The sequence below is a fragment of the Aptenodytes patagonicus genome, chromosome 2 (assembly GCF_965638725.1).
Source record: "Aptenodytes patagonicus chromosome 2, bAptPat1.pri.cur, whole genome shotgun sequence".
Taxonomy (NCBI): domain Eukaryota; kingdom Metazoa; phylum Chordata; class Aves; order Sphenisciformes; family Spheniscidae; genus Aptenodytes; species Aptenodytes patagonicus.
The window spans coordinates 168,101,497-168,123,247 of record NC_134950.1 but is presented as its reverse complement, the minus strand read 5'-3'; the positions used below and the strand labels follow the sequence as shown (position 1 = coordinate 168,123,247).

The following is a 21,751-nucleotide window of genomic DNA, read 5'->3' as shown; positions in this document are numbered from 1 at the left end:
AACTATTTATTACAAGCCATGGTGAGACGGGCAGGAGGGCATATAAAAGACCAAATCCTGCAAAACAGTGTGGTGATGCAAATGTGGGGTTTTTTCATATTCTTTTCCTCTATTCCTTCTCTTTTGCTTCTATTTTCCCCTTCCTTTTAACATAGCTTTGGTTCTGCACCGCAGCTATCTCTTTAAGCTGACTCCACAGTAAATCTTCTTAGGTTGCTGACTCAGCAAACCCAAGCGAGAGCAGGCCAGCAGCACACTTGCTAGAGACTTGAATAATATCCCTCCAGGTGCTGGATATTAATAGCTGAGCAACATAAAAGATCACTGATTCTGACTTCTTTTTTTTTTTTTTTTTTACAGGCTCCTTTTCTAAGAGATCTTCTTTTATTTCCCAGTTTGTTATTTGACTGCTCCTCCAAGCTCATGAATACAAAACCAGCAGGGAAAAGAATCATATTAATGTCCTTAAATCAGTGTTGTCATCATATTATTTGCCTGTCACAGAAATTATTACTACTGCCAGAGGGCAAAAAAGTGAACACATTAATGTAGGGCAACGATTTTCTGCTTTGTAACCTGCTGCCATGCATTTCTAAGACGTAGATATCTTGCCTGCCTAAAAAGGACAGTTACGTGTAGATACCTGTGTTTGTGCGTAGCGTTGTGAACCATGTGTGGGTAGAATATGCCTATTTCTAGACTTTCTTTTTTTGGTTGTCATTCATGTTTTGTGCAAATAAGCTTAATAAGCTTAAAACTATTTTAACCAAGTGTGTCTTTCTTCAGCTTCTTCAATAACCATAACTGACACCTGATGTGCCCAGGGTGAGACTACAAGTGCCAGTGTACAAGACAGAGCACCAACACAACATCAAGGTCTCCCACCAGCTTCAGGCATCTTAGACAGGAGTGTCAATATGCTAGGCTTTCTCAGGAAAACCCAGGGACTTATAGATATCTCAGGTGGAGATATCACCCTGACATATCTATCAGTGTCACCCTTTGTAAGCACCTATCCCCAACACCTACCTGACAGGCTAAGGACCGTCTGGAACCTAGGATCTTAATTTTTGTGCCTCTGAAATGTGCTTGAAGTTGGTTGGCATCAAGGGCACTGTCATTGTTTAGCAGCATTGATTTTCTCAGATGCTTTTTGTGATACACCTTACCAGAAATTCTGAACCTTCTCTTTGAAACTACCTTTCCCGATTTTACACATCCTAAGACTTTTTTTTTTTTTTCTTTTTTAAACAAGGCATAGGATTTTAAGAGGTTGTTATATTCTGCTGATTGCCCCCAGCACCATCTCCTTATATTAAAAAGGAAAAGCTATAGCAGCAGTAATGCCTTGGCTAGCTGAGTTTTTTCTCCTCTGGAGAACATTCCCAGCAGTTCCCTGGCTATATTTGTCCATATTTGTATTTGCATTACATAAGTAACAGGGAAGTCCCATGTAACTGTGTGTTGTGTTAGAGATGGTTGCAATCTCACAGGGAACTTGACTTCTCTAACGGGGTTATGAGATGTTACAAATCATAAGGCAGATAAACTCATTAAAAGCTGTCTCATTAAGTCCTGCATGGAAAAAATAGGTTGCTTAAAGAGCAGGGACCAACACAACCATCTATGTTTGTGCCTGAGGAACCTCGCATTTGGGCTGCAGCAAAAAATGGATGCTCTAACAAACGTAAAAGGGTTGGAGAGAAAATAGTAGAATGGTGTGTCTGAGTACACTGTCTCTCATCTTTAAAAAATGACAGAGATTGAAATGTAGATGATCCTATTTGAACGTAGCCTGGCACTGGAAGTGACAGCTACAGACGAATAATGGAGGATACAGACGGCTCTCTGCTCTGTAGACTATACACGCCCTTGAAAGATTGAGAAATATTACTCCCTTCAGTAAACAGGGTCTGAGCAAACAGATCTAGTCTCGCTCTCCACCTCTTAAGGAATTCCTTAAACATAATCAGATCGAGGTTTCACTCTCTGATCTGTGAGATGCTGTCTGTGCATCCAAATCTGTATTTGCCCATCTGACCCTCACACAGCGATCGCACTTCAAGAGGCAACACTTACACCGTTCTTCTTCTTAATTCTCTTTTTCTTTTTTTTGAAGGAAGTCAGTGAACATATGTTTGCCAGCTAATGAAACACTACAAAGAATGTCTTATCATTTGAAACATTTAAGCATAGCGATATTAAAAATGCATCCACAAGAAATTCCAAGTACTAGCTGAAGAAATACATCCGACTGAATTATTACAGACAGTTAGAACACCTGCATTGCAGTTGCATTTAAAATTCAGTTCATATGCTAAGCCAACTTTGTGAGTCATGAATTTCATTGTTTCTCAAGTATATTTGGAACCAGACAAAGGAATGATGGTTTAGGATCCTATCTCCTCAATAATTTTATGATGACTTCTGTTAACATTTCCAATAAAAAACCAAGCCCACTGCTATCATAGATGAATGGAACGAGAAATCAATCAAAATGGCAGTGAAAGTGAATTCAGAACCAAAAAATAGGTAGGATGAAGAAAACTGATGTGCAAATGAAGAGAGATGTTCAGACAAAGCAAAGAAAAGAATGAGAGTGACTGAAAAGAAGCGTGCTAGCTAATAAAATACGGGTTAAAAATAGCTACAATAGCAACATAGATATTTAAAGCTAGGAAAGCATTTAAAATTGGGAAAAAAAAATAAAGCTCAAGAATTCCTCTAAAAGGCCTAGCAGGTACCATGCTTCTAGATCCTGCCTTCAGTCCCAAATGATTAATAAGAAGGTGGAATACCTTTGTGATAGGGAAATACAGAATAAACACATGAAAAATCTAACCACGCTAGTCTCTGACAATTAGAATTGGCTTAGCATGCCCATTTCTAATTATTTATTAGCATATTATTTTCTTGTTGTCTGGTGTGAGTCTATACTTGAGGCCACCTAGAATTTTCCATTAATACGCTTTGTTCTCTTTTTGCCTTTTCTCAACCTGTTTATGAATGCGGACGTTAGTCCGGGCGTTTTGGTTTTCTGTGGACAAAATGGGTCTGTCTATTGTTGAAGCCAAAACCTGCACATCCAAGCAGGTGTACAGATTCAGGAGCTAATACAGCCACGCTGACTGCGAGGGACAGAGACACGGGCCACACAATGGGGATCAATCCCAACTGCTGAGAACAGGAGCTCTCCTTGAGAGTAATTGGAGATTTCTTGAACGGCACCAGATATGTTTAGAAGAAAGCAATGTAAAAGATTTTTTTCAGGAATTTCTTGAAGACTAGGATGACATTCGAATTTACTCTATTTTTTTAAAAAGTCGCATCCACTCCCTTGGTAGAAAATCTGAAAATCTGCATGACAGAAAAGTACCAATTTGAGGACGTCAGCACAGCACGTTAGAGGTGGTTTGAAGAGAAACTGTGTGTCCCAATGGAGAGAAAATGTGTTACCACAAGCATTACAAAAGAGTCCCAGCAAGGGAAGAACCATAAATAACATTATATCACTCCTGAACTTCGGTCTGTGAAAAGAAACTTAGGGATGTAATAAGGAATGAATACTATACACAAATTATGGTACAATCTCTGTCATAGGCATAAGTCTCTTCACTGACCAAAGAAGTGTGCGTGCAAATAGACAAGTTCATGTGTGTAAAATCATTAACTTTAGTACCTGGGTTCCTGCAAGAGACTATAATAAAACCTTGCACTCATAAACATTGCAGAAACAGCATATATAAAAGCATATTTGATCTTATTAGCTCTGGTTTGCTTCATAGGATTTCATTAGAGAGCTGTTCTTTCCAAAAGCTGGAGCTGATCACTAATTATCCAGCTCAGCGATCACAGTTATGTCCTGAAATGGTAGGAATTGGAAACTTGCTGTCCTTCTACATTTGCCAGGAAGGTCATCCATCTGAAAGCTCAAGAGATATGTTCAGTCACATTTATTTCCCTTAATTAAAAATTGTTCACCTCTAAATAAGAAGATACCTTTTGGCTGTCTCAAGCTGAACACCAAAAATCTTGAAACATTGAAGATCACTGGTCATTTAAAAAAATTTCTTTTGCCTTTCCATTCATATGACCATTTAATTAATTTTGTTCCAGTCTGAAAAATATGCTTGCATACCCAGGAATTCAGCAGCTCTACCAATCTGCTTTCCAGTTTCACCCAGTGTAGGATGCATCTCACCAGCACTTACAGGTGAGGAAACATTGAGGCTGTCCTAGGCTTAGCTGTAAGATGGGAGCTCCTAAGAGACTGAGACATGACAACTGCCATTTCTGGGTCTCAAACCAGAAGCAACAAGGTGTGTTCATGCAATCTAATGTATCTCCAAAACCCCAGCATCTGAATTTGAGCTGACCTCCTTTTATAGTCAGGAAGATAGGAATCTCATACTAACATAAGCATCTGAAACAGGTTAAATGTGGGGTTTTTTTCCCCTCCCCATTAGCTTAGAGGAAGTGTAGTGTAACTATTTCAGAGATACAGTACAAAAATTAACCATACTCACTTTGTTAATAAGTAATACTTTCTACCTGACCAGGAAAGCTAAGCGATAGTCAGAGGAGTCATGCACTAGAAAGAAATTCAAAGACCAGATATTTGTATGGTAAGGGACTATATTATTTGGATGAACAGACATATACTACCAGTTCCAATCCTATTCTACAGAACTTAGCTGAGTAATGCTACATGTCAGACATGCAGTTAAAGTGGTCTCTAAATAAGACCTAAGAGGAAAGAATGTGTATCTTTTTGTGCCAAAATAAAGACGAGTCCTGTATGCTGACCACTATACATTGTAGAAGACAGGTCACAAAATTGATACACATGATCAAGAAACTCTGTAAAAACTGCTAAAAGATACTCTGGTCAAGTCATCACTCCCATATTAAATAGTTCTTATTTAAAAATAAAAACAAAATATAACTCAAGAATGCTTTAAAATACCTGGCTATTAAAGTGCAGTAACATGAGAATATCTGTATATTAAGCAATCGTAAAGCATTTGCATGGAAGTTATAGAAGGCTATTAATGAGAATGAGATAGAGGATTTAAATACTAGTGCTATTTGTCACAGTATCCCTCTGTGCAATGCTTCTTGAGAAGTGATGAAAAGCACAGTTATGATCAATGGTTTAGCAAAGAACTGAGTTAAAATGCAAGAGGAGTTTATTACAGGGGTTGTATACTCTTCCTCACAGTTGCAAAGCGAAAAAGCATGCTTTATTCAGTGGTCTTATGGCTGTTATGTGAAGCTAGATACAGCCACAATGCGTAGAGGGACAATGGGCAGGAATAGAGTTACAGTCCCCAGATGTGTTAAGACTGAGTGATTCACGGGATAGCATGTTACTTAGTAAGTAAAGACTTATGGTGAAAATAAATCCCTGTAATCTTCATAAAGAGTTGAAGATCTTCAGAAAAGTGATAAAAGAGTTTGAGTGCCTGTGTCTTTAGAGGCCCACTTGTATGGTTTCTCAAAATTGGCCCTCTGAAAATGGAGGCATCCAAAAGCACTGGCTGAAATATCTCGAGTCTTAGGTTTCACAGAGCTGATGGGAATCTCTAATTTTATCCCCTCTGCCTGGGAAAAATAATCTTAAACCAATCGAATTGAAACAGGAGCCCCGCTATTTTTTTAATTATTACTTTATTTTATTTTATTTTTAATCTCGGATACAAACAGTGAACAAATCCCCTCAAGGAATTGACTTGCCCTTCTACAGGATAAGCAGTGATCACAGTTCTATTGCATCCACAAAGGAGGTTGGAAAAGTCTTAACAAAACCTATGGGGCCACACAGAAAAAGCCAGAATCAGTGTCACCAACAGATCCTTCACTCTTAGCAAGTGCTGGCCTTGAGAACAAGTATTTACACCAATATAATGTAAATAAAAACATCTTTCCTTACCATGGGAAGTACTATGAGAGTGAAGAAGCAGATCTTCCAATTGACGGCCATCTTCTCTCTCAATTTTGGACTTTAGTCAAGTTTTGCTTGTTAACACTATTATTAGGGCTGAAGCACACGCTCTCTGCAGATCTTTTGGTTAAGGTCTTCACGTCAAGGCTCAGATCTCTGCAATGAAAGAGTAAATTATTATAAATATGGAAAACATGAAGAGAATGAAAAAGAAATGGACAGAAAACAGAGAATCCAACACTTGAACTGTGAGTTGTACATATTAGACATCAACTATACTGGTCTGGATTGCAGCTATTATAGATGGTCTTGGATACTTAATTTAAAGCCAAAGGACATATCTATATGATCAGTAACTTGTATCATAGAAAATACTGAAACAGGTTCTGTAGCTTCAAAGACCTAAATTGTACACAAAGGAAAAGGTAAGATGGATTATTTTGAACCAGAAAAAGGACCTGTCTGCTTCCTTTCTGAAGTCATGATTTGACCTTCATGAATTTCAGTAGTGGCTCAAAAGCATAGCTGTCCGGGGGCTTTTTAGGAGACTGTATGACATGATGATTTACTCCCAGAGATCACTTGTACAGCTAACAAAATCCATGACCGGAGTTGTTAATAATCTGATAGCTTTTTGAGAACTCAGCAATAGAGGTACAAAGGAATGAATTGTACAGTCAGGCTAAAGATTCATCCATGACATAAGACAGGATTGACTTATATGGATGACAGTGTCATTCATATCTGTGACTTCCATTGCTTGGTCTCTGCCAAGGAGCTAGACAGGTGGTCAGGACATCAACTGAATTGCATACCTGACATTAGCGCTGTCTTAGCACATCCTGCCATAACCCAGTGTTTAAAAATTCCCACTCACTCCAAATCATGATGATTCCTCAAAGAGTTTTTCATTCAAGAGAACCCCTCTGTCTCAGTCTCTGGCTGAATCCAATCCTCATAACCTTTTAAAACACAATCCTGCCTCAGATCTTGATACCTTGGTGACACAGAGGTCTCATTTGATGCCCTACCTACAGTCAGGTTTTTAGCATGGAGATATACTTTCATATTCATTAGTTTTCTTTCCCCAGTTGTCCCTCACCTGAGATGGATCCCCTTGTATTGGATTTGCGTGGCAAGATTTTGGTAGTGGGAGGGCTACAGGGGAGGCTTCTGTGAGAAGATGCTAGAAGCTTCCCCTATGTCCGATAGAGCCAATGCCAGCCAGCTCCAAGATGGACCCGCCACTGGCCAAAGCTGAGCTCATCAGCAACAGTGGTAGCACCTCTGTGATAACGTATTTGAGAAGGGGAAAAAACTGCTGCACAACAGCAGCCAGAAGAGAGGAGTGAGAAGATGTGAGAGAAGCAACTCTGCAGACACCAAGGTCAGGGAAGAAGGAGGGGGAGGAGGTGCTCCAGTCGCCAGAGCAGAGATTCCCCTGCAGCCCATCGTGAAGACCATGGTGAGGCAGGCTGTCCCCCTGCAACACATGGAGGACCCCACGCCAGAGCAGGTGGATGCACCCAAAAGAGGCTGTGACCCCATGGGAAGCCCGTGCTGGCGCAGGCTCCTGGCAGGACCCGTGACCCTGTGGAGAGAGGAGCCCACGCTGGAGCAGGTTTGCTGGCAGGACTTGTGATCCTGTGGGGGACCCACACTGGAACAGTCTGTTCCTGAAGGACTGCACCCTGTGGAAGGGAACCATGCTGGAGCGGCTCACGAAGAGCTGCAGCCTGTGGGAAGGGCCCACATTGGAGAAGCTCGTGGAGGACTGTCTCCCATGGGAGGGACGCAGCTGGAGCTGGGGAAGAGAGCGAGGAGGAAGGAGCAGCGGAGCCAACGTGTGATGAACTGACCGCAATCCCCATTCCCCGTCCCCCTGCGCCTCTCAGGGGGAGGAGGTAGAGAATTCAGGAGTGAGGTGGAGCCCGGGAAGAAGGGAGGGGTGGGGGGAAGGTGTTTTTAAGATTTGTTTTTATTTCTCATTACCCTACTCTGATTTGATCGGTAATAAATTAAATTAATTTCCCCAAGTCAAATGTTTTGCCTGTGACAGTAATTGCTGAGTGATCTCCCTGTCCTTATCTCAACCAATAAGCCTTTCGCCATATTTTCTCTCCCCTGTCCAGTTGAGGAGGAAGAGTGATAGAGTGGCTTGGTGGGCACCTGGAGTCCAGCCAAGGTTAACACACCACACCCCTTCAGTTTATCTCTGCCCTATAGACCTAATTCCTCCAAGATAAGCTCAGCCAGAGGTCCTTTGGCAATGTCTACAGTAGTTTAGGTGCAACATCTCTGCTTAGGAAGGTATGAGAGTTTAGCCCCATGGGCATGAGCTGTGCCACACCAGTTCATCTCAGAGCCAGAGAACTGCCTCTCATCCGTTTTATTTCCAAGTGTAAATGAAGCCTTTGAATGCTGAAGCCCCTTTTAAAATCTTGTCTGATGTAGGTTTCCTACATGCCACCACCCATCACCTTTGTGGGCATAAACACAACTGACATACATCTTCAGAACTAGAAAAATGTTTAAACAGATAAGTAAATGTTTGAGAGAAGAAAACAAAGAGATCATGGATAATAACAATTCAGGGATACAGGACACAAACAATTAGAGAAAGAATAAAGCAAGGGTATATTGGAAAAATATTTAAAATATCAGAGAGTATGTGAGGAAATACAACAAAGGAGAAAAGACTGAAAAGAAAACAGACCAAAGACAGAAAGTAAATAAAGGAATGACAAAGGCGAATGTAAAAGAACTTTCAGAATCAGGAACACTCAATTTTTTTATTGACTACAACATACTGCCAAGACATCAGCATTTAGAAAGGAGAGAGTCTTTCAATTAAAAAATAAAAAAGGAAAATTAAGCTCTCTCTAAATTTTTGTCTTCTCTATCCAGACCCTGACTAAATGAAAAACAATGATTCATAAAATTCCCTCTAAACTGATCTGCTTTCTTCCATCCTCACTCGATCAGTCACTCTCGTGCTGCTCTGGTACTGAATTTAATTACTTAACTGTATTTCTGATGGTTTATCAAATAATGAGGGACTGATAAGATCTCAGCTGAGGAGCACAACAAATATCCATGGTGACATTCAGCAGTCAGGAGTTGGAAAAAGAAAGTCACTCCGTTAACAGAAGCAACAGAAAACCAGAGAGACGCATTAGCAGACATTGGATTTGAAATTATTTCTTGGTCGTTTGCACGCCTGTGTGCAGGCCAGTCCAGAAAGGCCAGAGAGTGGTGTGGAGATTGAATTCTATCCTTGGATTCTGCCACTGTAATGCATCACAAATACGACTTAAATACAATGGAAGGGTGGGAGATGCCTGACTAAACGGATGGACAGATACCCTGTGGGAAAGCGGTAACCTTTAGAATGCACTCTTGCCAATATTTGAAGACACAGTTTTACTTTAACCTGGCATTCACTAGGTTTGAAAAGTGGAGAGTGGGTGTTTTCTGTTTTATCTTAGTTTAAAAGGAACTTCTAAAGAGACGACAAGAGCATCTGCAAACCATTTCATTGCCTTTCTTTCACATTTTGCAGAGAAAGTAAAAGAACCTACTTCATTTTTGCCTTCAAGGTAGTCATGGAAACCTACATCAAAACTGGGCTGAGGCCTTCATATCGTCCACAGAGACTCAAGTGTTTATTAGGCAATAACAACTACTAGTTCCGTAAACTTGTGCCCCGGACCTGCAGCAGAACCTGTATATCTTGTTTAGCGGCTCCTAGCATGTATGATATACATAGGTGCAGAGTCCACCTATTACCAATAAAAGGCTAGTTATCTCACAAACAGGTACTACCAGCTATATTTTACAAGAAAAATGAACTTTCTAAAAATACGGGCAATGTTTATAAAGCAGTTCCATTTCTATTCAGTACTGGGAAAAGAAATAAATATGTGAATATAGGATTTGGCAGGGAAACTTGAATTATCATATTGTCTTCTGAAGTCACTGGTAGCCAAATCCTGTAATTTCATTAGTAAATTAGAGATACTGGTGCTTCATGTTGTTTTATCTGCATCTGCTACCGTAATTAAAATTAGTGAAGTCAGACTAGCCAATAGCATGGGGGTTGCACCTTTCAGTCATGCATATACAGTTCCCCAATATAAAAAAATCTTCAATTATCTCTGGTGAAACAGAAGGGCTGTTGAAGTGTCTGAGAATCTGAAAATCAGTTGATTGTTACTATAATGGAATGGGCTTCAGGGGATTATTTCAAGCATGGCTGAAATACAGGAAGAAAAAAGAAAAAAAAACAGACTTGTTTCAGTCAGCTTAATGAATTAAGAAAGTAATTCATCATCTATGAAGGTGGATTCATTTGTCCACTGTAGACACTTTGAGTGCCACCACAGATTCTTTGTGTTACTTAGTGGTGAGTCATCAGCACTTCAAGGACAGGTTGGAAAAGCTCCGGCGAAACATGTTTTGCTGCAAGTGCCCATTTCTTTCCCCCAAGGGACTCTGGAGTGCTTAGCTCATATGTGGACTATGTTACAGAAGCCTAAAGGCTGGTGAGGAGAATTGCACCGTGAGAAGCCCATAAGTGACAAGTGTACAACATGATGTCGGTAACCAACAAAAACAGATAGTGAGTCCTTTCCAGTAGGATGTGCTTACTCCCAGGGAGGCATAAAAGAATCACTGCTTAAAAGAATCAAACCTCACCATATCAAGTAATGGGTGGAATTGTTATACAGCATCTCGGACAGAGTGTACCTGTGTAGGACCAATGAAAGAGGATTTTTAGTGACTTTATAAGGCAGTTAAGAGCTATTATTAAGATCTCACCCGAAAGAAAGAAACAACCTGATCTGCTAGGCTCCTTGTTATGGTCCTCTGGGACGTGTGCCAGTGGTTTGAAAGGAAAGCAATAAATTTCAAATCTGACTCACAATGCCTGAGACTAGTGGTGATCAAATGTGAGTTCATTACCTACTTAATCTTAATTCAGTGTCTAGTCAGGACTGCCCACCATATCCTTCTTCTGCACCATGACCGAGCTACTACACAAGTGTGGAAATCTGAAAGCTTCTGACAACATGCAGGATCAACTGAGCTTTTGCAGACTGCATACTCTACACTGCAGCAAAGTCACCCACTCCATGCCCAGTTACCCCAGTACTTCCTAGTGACATGAAGAAAATTTGCCTATGCAGAATAAACATGGGTGGAGAATGATGGGGTGCAAAAGAAAGAAGGTGCCGAAGAGAATACTCCAGCTGTCAGCAGTCAGTTTGGCTCACAGACCACTCCCTTGGCATTTCCAAATTCTCCCCAGGGAAGGGAACTCCACAGCTGTTTATGGCACAAAGTTTGCTAGATGGACATCTTGGGCTTATATATGAACAGGTAATTATGTAGTTGATTACTTATCTTCTTTAGGCTCTCAATACAAGCTGTGAAATCCAGTGTATATTATTATATCCCTCCTAAAACTTCCTAAATGTAGTATGCCAACTTCATAATTTATATTAAAGGGCATGGTGAACCTTCTTCATGTCAACTGAGACACTTGCTAGGAAGAAATAAGCAGAGTTGGGGAAGCAACCTTTCAGTGACATAGGACATGTCACCTGATTTTGGAAACCTAGGAGATGCATGCTCATATATGAGCTCATTGTCAAGTCTCTTTTTATATAGTCAACAGAGAGAAGTAGACATATGAAGAAAACAATTTGTCTGACCTATTTTAACTGTCTACTTTAAACTTTCTACTTCTCTCCCATGAGTGTAAAGGAATTCTTAACAGCTAGCTCATATGTTGACATCTACACTGTGGATATCTGAATTTGGACAGAATAACCCCACCTCCAGTCTCTTCTGAAGTATACGGATCAGCAATATGAAACCCAATGTAGCAAAGTTTGACCTACTGCAAAGACTTGAGAAGGAATTAGACTGTTTAGGGTGTCAATAAGTTGATGCTGAAATATTTAAGGTAACAGAAAAACTAAAAGAAAATTTAACTGAATACCAGACAGCAACAGCTCTAAAGTTTCCCATAGAAAGTAGTCTGTAAAGAGCAACCCTATTAAGGCAAACAAAAAGAACAACATCAGGGCCTTTCTACTATCTTTAATATACCATTTATTATTCCTTGGAGTTTAAATATTTTGGGTTGTTTTCATTTACTTGCATTAATCTTTGTAAATTCACTGAAATTAAAGTATCTGCCTGGATCACAGCAGCTGAGAATCTGGCTCTATCTTTCTTTTAAAAACCAAGAAGGCATTTATTCACTTTTCTCCCCTTGCACGCTTAACTGGAAAAGTCCCTAGTGTCTTTGTTGCCACTCACCATGTCTGTTGTCAATGACAAAACAGGACTTGAAGGGTAATTACATCAGGAGGTCCAAGAGGTGGATTTTCAGAAAGGATTTACTGCTACAAGGGACAAGTCAGCCCTTTTCAGCTCTACATGAATGCCTTGAGGGCCTCAGGCAGAAATGCCACACCTTTGCCTGAAAGAGCTGGCAACCAGCAACCTGGATTTTGTCACAGGATTGTCCACAAGGAAGGATGCAGTCTGTAGGACATCCAGCCATCATTCTAACACGTGAACTGATGTGGGGTTCATGTGCTGCGAAACGTCCATGAATGACAGATGCAATCCGGTAGTCTCTTCTAATATCCAGTGTTTTCATCGTTCAGGAAAATTGTTGCTTTTGACTTCAGTAAACAAATTTTTTAAAAAAGAGCTGATACAACGCTAGCAGTAATTTTGCATGGAAATAGTTGAAGAAATATATTCAACTTGCTGCCTGGCTTAGGCATTTCAGTGTTAAAAAATAACCAAACCTGTCAGCAATACTCAGTCCTTTTTCTATCTGGAGGAATAGTTTTTTTGATTTATTTTTTTCCTTGCATAGCATGCAGAAACCACCTATGAATTTTACTAGAACTCCCTTTTTAAAAACGAAGATAAAGGTGTGATTGCAAAAATAGGAAATGGTAAATTGCAGATGCTGTGACTCCCATATGCAAATGAGAGTCCAGGTGTTCAAATGTTTCTACATGAATTAGGATTATCAATTTCATTTACTTCCACGAGGACTTGTGTAGGAAAGAAATCAGAGCAATGCAGTTTTGCAAGAAGAAAGAAAAACTGATAAGGGGGATTCACAGAACTGGGGGTTGGCAGGGACCTCTGGAGATTGTCTAGTCCAACTGCCCTGCTCAAAGCAGGGGCAACTAGAGCAGGTAAGTTAGGTTTTTCAAAACCCATTTCCAATCAGGTTCTGAATATCTCCAAGTATTGAGACTCCACAGCTTCCCTGGGCAACCTGTTCCAGTGCTTGACCATTCTAACAATAAGAAAGTGGTTTCTTATCTTTAAGTTGAATTTCCTATATTTCTATTTGCCCTTGTTGCCTCTTGTCCTGTTGCTGGTCACCACCCGGAAGAGCCTGGCTCCATCTCCTTTACACCCTCCCATCAGATATTTATACACATTGATAAGATCCCCCCGAATCTTCTCTTCTCTAGGCTAAACAGCCCCAGCTCTCTCAGACTCTCCTTGTAATTCCTTAATCATCTTTGTGGCTCTTCGCAGGACTCACTGCAGTGTGTTCGTGTCTCTCTTGTACTCAGCAGCCCAGCACTGGACCCAGCACTCTAGATGTGTCTCACCAGGGCTGAGAGAGAGGAAACATCACCTCCTTTGACACGCTGCCAACGCTTTTCCTCATGCAGCTGACAATGCTTTTGGCTTTCTTTGCCACAAGGGCACATTGCTGGCTCAGGATCAACTTCTTGTCCACCAGGAGCCTTCAGTCCTTCTCTGCAAAACTGTTTTCCAGCCAGCTGGTCCCCAGCCTGTCCTGGTGCATAGGGTTATTCCTCTCCAGGTGCAGGACTTTGCATTTCTCTTTCTTGAACTTGATGAGGTTCCTCTCTGCCTATTTCTCCAGCCTGTCCAGTTGCCTCTGAATAACACCACAACTAACCACTTGTTCATCAACCACTCCTCCCAAATTCGTGTAATCTTCAAACTTTCTGTAGGTGCACTCTGCCCCACCATCTTGGTCATCAATGTAAGCATTAAACAGCATTGGTCACAGCCAAATGTTAGACCTTTATAGTTCAGCCCAGTCTACCCAGGCTCTCTCTACAGTCAATGGAGAAGAGGTAAGTATCCTCAGGGAGCAATTTCTATACCCTAATGCTAGATGCCTAATTTTGGACAAAGTGAGTTACTGCTTTGAAAGAGTCTATTTTTTTTTTCCTCTGCTTACTCAGGTTGATGAAGGTGAATAAAGAAAATTCCATCTCCAAAGTTTAAGACACCAAAGCACTAACGGTAAGCAAAACAGAGCACTGACTTCTGTCGATGTCATGGCCTTTTCTTACTTTCAGTACTATCTTTATTCCTTTTATTAACACAGCCTAATAACTTCCATGCATGTTTTACTTCAGCTGTCCCCAATTATAATTTTGGTGGGTTTTTTTTTTCTTTTCCTTTGAGTGGTTTCAATTAAATTGAAATTCCCTGAAGATGTAAGAGTATTATAATTTTTCCTTACAAAGTACACTCCTTATCATTTCTGTATAACTTGACAGCTCTGGTATTTCCTAGTCCTCTAGCTTTATAGAATTTTCCTAACACTTAAAAAAAAAACCTCTCAAAACTATTCTAGAACAGATTTTAATAAGTGTCGCTCAGCCAATTCAAGAAAGATATCCCAATTTAAACTTTCTGAAGATCTGATTCATTTCTTGATCATCTGCAAATTTTGCTAACGTGTTGTTCACTTTCAGACCTTACATCGGATTAGGCTAGCATAACTCACTAATAATTTTGAGAAAGACTCGTATGCTCCTGCTGCTTTGTTTTTGTTTAGGGCTCAGACACACAGTAAAATTTTTACAGCTTACAAAGTTGTTATGTCTCAGCTGATACACAGTAAGTATATATGTCCCTCTTGGTTCATGTCAAATTCAAGGCAGTATAGTTTAGTTTTGGTTCTCTTTCATTGTTGGTAAGCTGTTTCATTGCCCTGCATTCACCGTAGGCAAAGAGCACACACAAGAAGTTACCGTACGCCAGCAGATGTGTGAAAACCTGTAACATTAAGGTAAATCAGTCATGTCTGAGCCACTCAGCTCTTCTAATCTCAGCTGATGCCAGCTTTCCTTCAAGGTAGAATCTTTCTTCAGTAATGACGTTATCAAAAACTTTTTGAAAATCCGAATCCACTGTATCCCATCCATTCATATGTGTGATCATAAAGCCCAGCCTTTCTTGAGCTTTGAAAGTTTATGCCCTTCCGGGACATCGTGTATAAAACTAACCAATACTTGATTTTTTTAAACAAACTCCAGTTAAAATGCCTGGCTTTTATAAGTAATAAAAAATTTCATGATATAACAATTCTTCTCCTTCATATTATGCTGCTTCACCCATACAGGTATGATAAAACATTGAAGGTTACTGACATCTAAAGGATTGTTCTGGATATCTGAATATTTTGACATTATAATGACTTTAGAGGTCTGTCTGTTGGAACTGTTGCTTCAAGCTCTCTGAATATTCACGTGGACATGAGTGGATCATTCATCTACAGGTCAAGAGTTTCTAGCTTATCTTTGCAACTACAGCAGCTATAGACTTATGAAAGCAGAGACTATGGAATACAATTCATAACTCCCTGTGCACAGGATTGCTGCTATTGGCAGATTTCCCATATAGCATCACCCATAAAATTCATCCAGCTCTTCATGCCTTGATTGGCATTATTTTCCCTATTGTATTATTTATCAGATTTATTGTGCCCTTACGTTGTCAATGTCCCCAGAGACCTGGTGAAATGGCATGACTTCTTTAACTAAAGATCATGGATACTCAGTTGCAGGGAAATATCTATAAACTACCGTGCATTTAAGAAGCATTAGTAGGCAAAGTAAAAAAAAGATATGAGATGTTTTTATCTTCACAGGCAGGTCGATTACCCTTTTGAAGCATCTGTGATGTATGCGGTACTTCATAGCTAATATGCAACTAATATGGAATCATAAAACTAACTACGTGCTGCTCCATTCCAGCAGAGCTTTAAGTGCTGCTTGGCAAGGTCCTTCAAAATCATTACTCCACAACCAGTAAAATGTGTTCTCTATCTGGCATATCAAAGTTTTGCAAGAGCTATTTGATTCTTTTCCTTTCCTTGACCGGTGGTCTGCATTTCTTGCCCCGGCTATAGGTGTAACTATTGTTTTTCAGTATTACATAGGAGCTCATAAGGACTCTGTTACCTATCTGTCAACATTGCCATCGGTCTCTGCTTTGAACCCATCTGGCTGGATATATGTCTGCTCAACAGCATTACTGTTGAGCAGACATCTATCACAGCCAGAGGAAAGAGTAAGAACAGAAAAATGCAGCACTGGACTAGAGCCCTTTGTTCCCATTGTGTCTGAAGATCATCCCAAGTGCAGTACTTGTAGAGTACCTGCAAACACACTCCTTGACTTGAAATAATATTGTTGCTTGAGTGTGATGCCGCTCTTAACACCCTTAATTAGCTCTGTTGATGTGCTGAACTGATTATCTTGAGATAAAGCTGTCATTATGAAGCTATCGTTACTCCCCAGACCCAAGCTAGTCTCCGTGCAAGGTGCTGCATGCGCTCAGCTGTGAGGAAATACCAGGGGTATCTTTAATAAGACATTCCACTATTTAGTACAGGCAGACTCCAGAGGAGTGATCCTGCAGCTGGTGATGGACCCATGGGCAAGACACAGTCTCTGAACTCCAGCAACAGCACACGAACCTCATATTGCCTCTGGGAAACAAGTCTACCCTTCCCATCTGAAAGCACAACCAAAGTAATAAAATAAGCAATGAAAGGGAGTTATCTGTTGCTTCAGAAGGTGGTAAATACAATGAGAAATTGCCTGATGCCAAAGGAAGAAATATGTGATGTTGGTGTGCAGAAAACGGTCTGATATAACTTTGGCATTGACAGAAGGATGCTTGGAAGTGTGGAAAAATTGCCAAGGTGTTCGGAGAGGATGACCAAATGATCTTTCTTTGCCTTATACATACAATTTGTTGTTATTTCCCAATGAAATGGCAGAGCCATTCTGAGTATAACAGCTTGTACTTCATTGAGCACTTTGACTTGGCAATCTATGGTGATGTCCCAGATGAATATTCATTGGCCTCCTCCACACTTCTAAACAACAACATAGAAAGCTTTCATGAGCCAAAGTTCAGACCATCTTGATAAAAAAAAGAACACATATAATATGTTTCTTGATTCCTTGCTGGGTAGAGAAAATTATTCCCCTACTTTTGTGATTCCTCAAGTGCATGCTGTTCAGTTCTCAGGGAAATGTATCCCAGAACAGGCCTGGGACTACAACCCTGTCTCTTCTGTGCTTAGGGAGATGAAACCCCCTTTTTTTTTTTTTTTTAACAGTTTCATTCCTACATTGAAAGATAAGGTTAAGTCACTGCATAAGCATTAGCAAGTTGCATAATTCCTTTTTTTTTCCACCCACATTTCCTACTGTCCTCCTTTTCTATTGCACCTCGAACAGCCTAAGTTCACCCAGCTGTACCACATCTTGTGGTTAATGAACTCATTAGTTTGGATAGTATTGGGACCTTCCACAGCACATGTTCTTGCAGCACCAGGAATGGAATTCATGTGACATAAATTTGGCTGTCTAAAAGTGAAACATCTATATCCAAGCTAGTTTCCCTCAGCACCCTCCATAATGAACAAAAGGTGAGCAAATCACTTCAGTAGCACATGGGTTCGCCTTGCTCTGGGACAACGTGCTACTCACTTTTGTAAACAGACAGCTGAGAAAGCAGAAAACCAGTTTGATTAGCTCAGAAGAATCTGTGTTGAGTAGGGACAGCCCTGAGCATAGTAGCAGTATAAACAAAGGAAGAAGAAAAGAAATAAAAATTAAAGTCAGCGTTGGGACAAGAAGATGTTGAGCTAGGAATTAGAAGCAAGCTTCAGACCATCAGCAGAGAGGCCCTGGAAGTGCCTTCCAGAAAGAGGAGGATAGTCAAAAAAGGTTACAATTTTAAGAGGACTCTATATAATGTGAATATTTTGTAAACCGCTTTCTCTGACACGTGGGTTATTGCAGTGCTAATAGCCATAGGTTCCCAATCACGTGGCCTCTGACTCAGAGCTGACTCCCATCCAGCCGCCTTAAAGCACGGAGTGAACTCGTGTCTCAGGGGAAAACTGCAATGAGAAAACTGCAATGTGTTCTTGGCCTTTCCTGCTCCCACTAATTTAGAGGCATTGAAGGCTGCTGAGCTTTTCCTGGTAGTGGGTGATGAGGGTGATTGTAGCTTACACACATGGACAGGCAGGAGGCATCCAGGCCTTAGAAGAACAGCTTTTATCCACGCAAAGGGCAGTCCAAGTCTCTTTCCTTCAGTCTGGCATAGCAGGAAGTGAAATTGAGTCTAGAGAAAATGTTGTGGGATTCTTCTCCTTTTTCTTTATTTCAGCAGGTTGCAAAGGCCTTTGCACTCTGTCTCACGAAGCAAGGACACATCAGATGACAGAATGATGAGAATGTCGCAGGTAATCTCCACCTTTTCAGCCCTTTGCCTTAGCTTGTCTCTAGATAGTTTGCCTTTTGAAGAAGCTGGAAGTCCTAATATCTTGGGTAGCATTGCAAAATTATTCCATGCTATAAAACTGGTTTCCCCAGCCATGGTGCAGAGCATTTATGATGTCTTAGTTGAGGTCAAATTTCAGAGTGCCTAGTGCCTTAAAAAGGTGTGAATACCCATGGCTTACAGCACTGAAGCTTCTTATGGACATTATTTTTTAAAACCTAAAATCTAGATAATGTAAATATTCAGCTTGATTCACACACCACTGCTTCACTATTATTCTGAATAAACCAGCACTACCACTGTCCTTCTAGAAAAAAAGTAAATATAAACAAATGGAACTGATTCATTCCCATGTAATCACCTTCTCAGCTTGTGATTAAAGCCAATGATTTCTATATTCATCTTCATGATCTGCTCATGGATTTCCATATGACAATTCTAGAAGATAAGTTGGCCCTATGGTGCCTTATAAGGTGGCAGAATATGGCCCTAAGTGAATACCTGGGAAGGTTTGAACAATGGAGGATCAAAAGAGTTTAATATAAACATACATCCACACATAAACATACATGTACATGCAAAATTTTTTGGCTGAGATATGATGCATTCTCTTCTTTTATTAATTCAAGAGGTGTCAAAAAACAAAACAAAACAAAACAAACCCACCAAACACAACTAGAAGAGATCGGTTGTATCCATTATAGCATTGTTTTTGCTTCTGTGGAACTCCAATTTACTACAGCAGAATTCCTATATGCAGAAGCTGTGTGAATGAGATATATGAAAAAGTGGGTTATTTTGCTGTATTGAATGTGGTTGTTGAGGTGAAAGCTGAAAACCCTGATTATGGATATTAAGATGTGTGATGATGAAGTTTATAAATTGACAGGATAGTCATGAGATCAGATGCAACTGAACTGGGTATGGTTCACATTTTCCTCTAGAAATCATGTGGGATTGGAATATTCCATGTGCTCCAGAAGACAACCAAAATGTTATTCCCTTCCATTGGATAGCTTTGACATTTTATCACCATGCATACCAGTAAAACCCAGGATATAAGAATGTAAATTCCATCAGGTTGAAATCTCCCTCTTCTCCAAAACGCCCACTGCTCAGTTTTAAATAGATTGACTCATGTTTCAAAGACACAGTGAAAATGTCTCTTCCTCATGGGTGGTCTTTCAGGGCCTTGGGTGAGAGTCATTTCATTATAATGTATACCTCTAAAAGTGAGTTAATTTCCACAGAGTCCTTGTATAGTAACTGCGACGTAGCCAGCACAGCCAGTTGAGTTCAGATCATCAAGTTAGATCATCCTAAATTGTGTATCTCAAAGCATCAGATGAATCGTGCCCTATTTCTCTATATTTTCTATCAGGAAGGAGGGAGGGGAGGAGCAAGGAAAAGGAAGAGAGAGATTTGAGACAGAGACACAGCATAAAAAATTTCAGCCCAAACAGGAAAAGTTTGCCAAAGCCACACTCGGCTGATTAGTAGCATCTTATATTGGGAAACAAATTAAGGTCCAAAAACGTGAAGTGTCCAGTAACAGAAGCTTTTTCTTGTTGCTCCAACCTCCTCCCTTTACTTTCCTCACATTAGATTGAGTCTAAATTCTGTTCAGGTCTTCATTTGCTCCCACCTTGAGTTTAATATATAATTTAAGCTCAGCAGAAATCACACCAAAGAAATGGTGGCTTGAGAAACAGGTGAACCAGTCATGCAAAGCAAAGGTTATTTAGGTTAGTTGCTCAAAAAACAAACTAACTAAAATCTGTGGCCTTAAAGTGCTGGTACGGTTCTACCATGACGATGATCATCATGTGCCTTTCAAGGAATTTGGGGATGAAACTTTGACCCTTTGGAAACTCATTAGGTCAAAGGATTTTGGCCAAAGATTTCACAATTTCACCATAGTATAATACAGCAGTTCTCCATTATTCCCTTATTCCCCTATTTCCTTGTATGCTTTGTGGAGAGGATTTATTCTAATCTCTTAAAACAGCTACAATAACACGGCTGTAGACAGACACAGTTTCACAGGTTAGTTTCTCACAGAAACACAGCACCCGCCCATCCTAGTCAGCGTTTGACAAAAATGTTTTAAAAAGAAAAGCAACCTGAGAAAGAGAAAGCTTTATTGATCTCCAGCACTGGGAGATCCACTTCAGCAGCCTCTGAAGGATGCAATTTATTAAGATGAGAAATAAAGATGTCCCAAAGCCCTCGTTTCTGCGGGCTGCATTATTAATGACCCTCATGCCTGCAGATGGCAGAGAGCTACATGCAAGTAGCCTTGGGTTTTCTCATCCCTGGTAAACTAGAGAATTAAAGGCAGACCGGGACAACAAAGTAAAGGAGAAACCACCAGTGGTATGTGAGAGTCAGGTAGCAAAACATAGGCCAAAGTTTAATGGTTCATCTGTGCATTGGCTAATAGCCTGATAACCTCTGAGACATCCTTGTTTTTAAACATGAAAGCAATCTTAGGAACGAGGTAGTGGTAGCACAGAATAACTCTGAGTTACCTTTACACTTATTTCCTGGCTCAGCCCAGTCTGGTGAACTGGCATCTCAGGGTCTTTTGTTGCTGTCCCCTTGGAGCGTATTCTGCAGCAAAGACCAGCATTTCATTTGAGGCACCAGGTAAATAAACAACACAAAAAAAAAAAAAAAAAAATCATAGAATCATAGAATAGTTTAGGTTGGAAGGGACCTCTAAAGGTCATCTAGTCCAACCCCCCTGCCCTGGGCAGGGACATCTTCAACTAGGTCAGGTTGCTCAGAGCCCCGTCCAACCTGACCGGGAATGTTTCCAGGGATGGGGCAGCCACCACCTCTCTGGGCAACCTGGGCCAGTGCTTCACCACCCGCAGCATAAAAAATGTCTTCCTTATATCTAGTCTAAATCTACCCCCCTTTAGTTTAAAGCCATTCCCCCTTGTCCTCTCGCAACAGGCCCTGCTAAAAAGTTTGCTGCCATCTTTTTTAGAAGCCCCCTTGAAGTACTGATAGGCTGCACTAAGGTCTCCCCAAAGCCTTCTCTTCTCCAGGCTGAACAACCCCAACTCTCTCAGCCTTTCTTCAGAGGAGAGGTGTTCCATCCCCCTGATCATTTTTGTGACCCTCCTCTGGACCCTCTCCAACAGGTCTGTGTCTTTCTTATGCTGAGGGCTCCAG

The 21,751-nt window shown here is 40.6% G+C and overlaps 1 protein-coding gene across 11 annotated transcripts in view; it reads right to left on the bottom strand.

Annotated features, from left to right (window-relative positions):
• The window catches only part of ADCYAP1R1 (ADCYAP receptor type I), a 150,394-nt gene that overhangs the window by 108,658 nt on the left and 19,985 nt on the right, over positions 1-21,751 (bottom strand). For all 11 annotated transcript variants that reach the window (XM_076332030.1, XM_076332024.1, XM_076332029.1 and 8 more), the window contains one exon: positions 5,933-6,100. In XM_076332030.1, coding sequence (XP_076188145.1) covers positions 5,933-5,983 — 51 coding nt within the window. In that variant the 5' untranslated portion in view covers positions 5,984-6,100. The remainder of the gene's footprint in view (positions 1-5,932; positions 6,101-21,751) is intronic.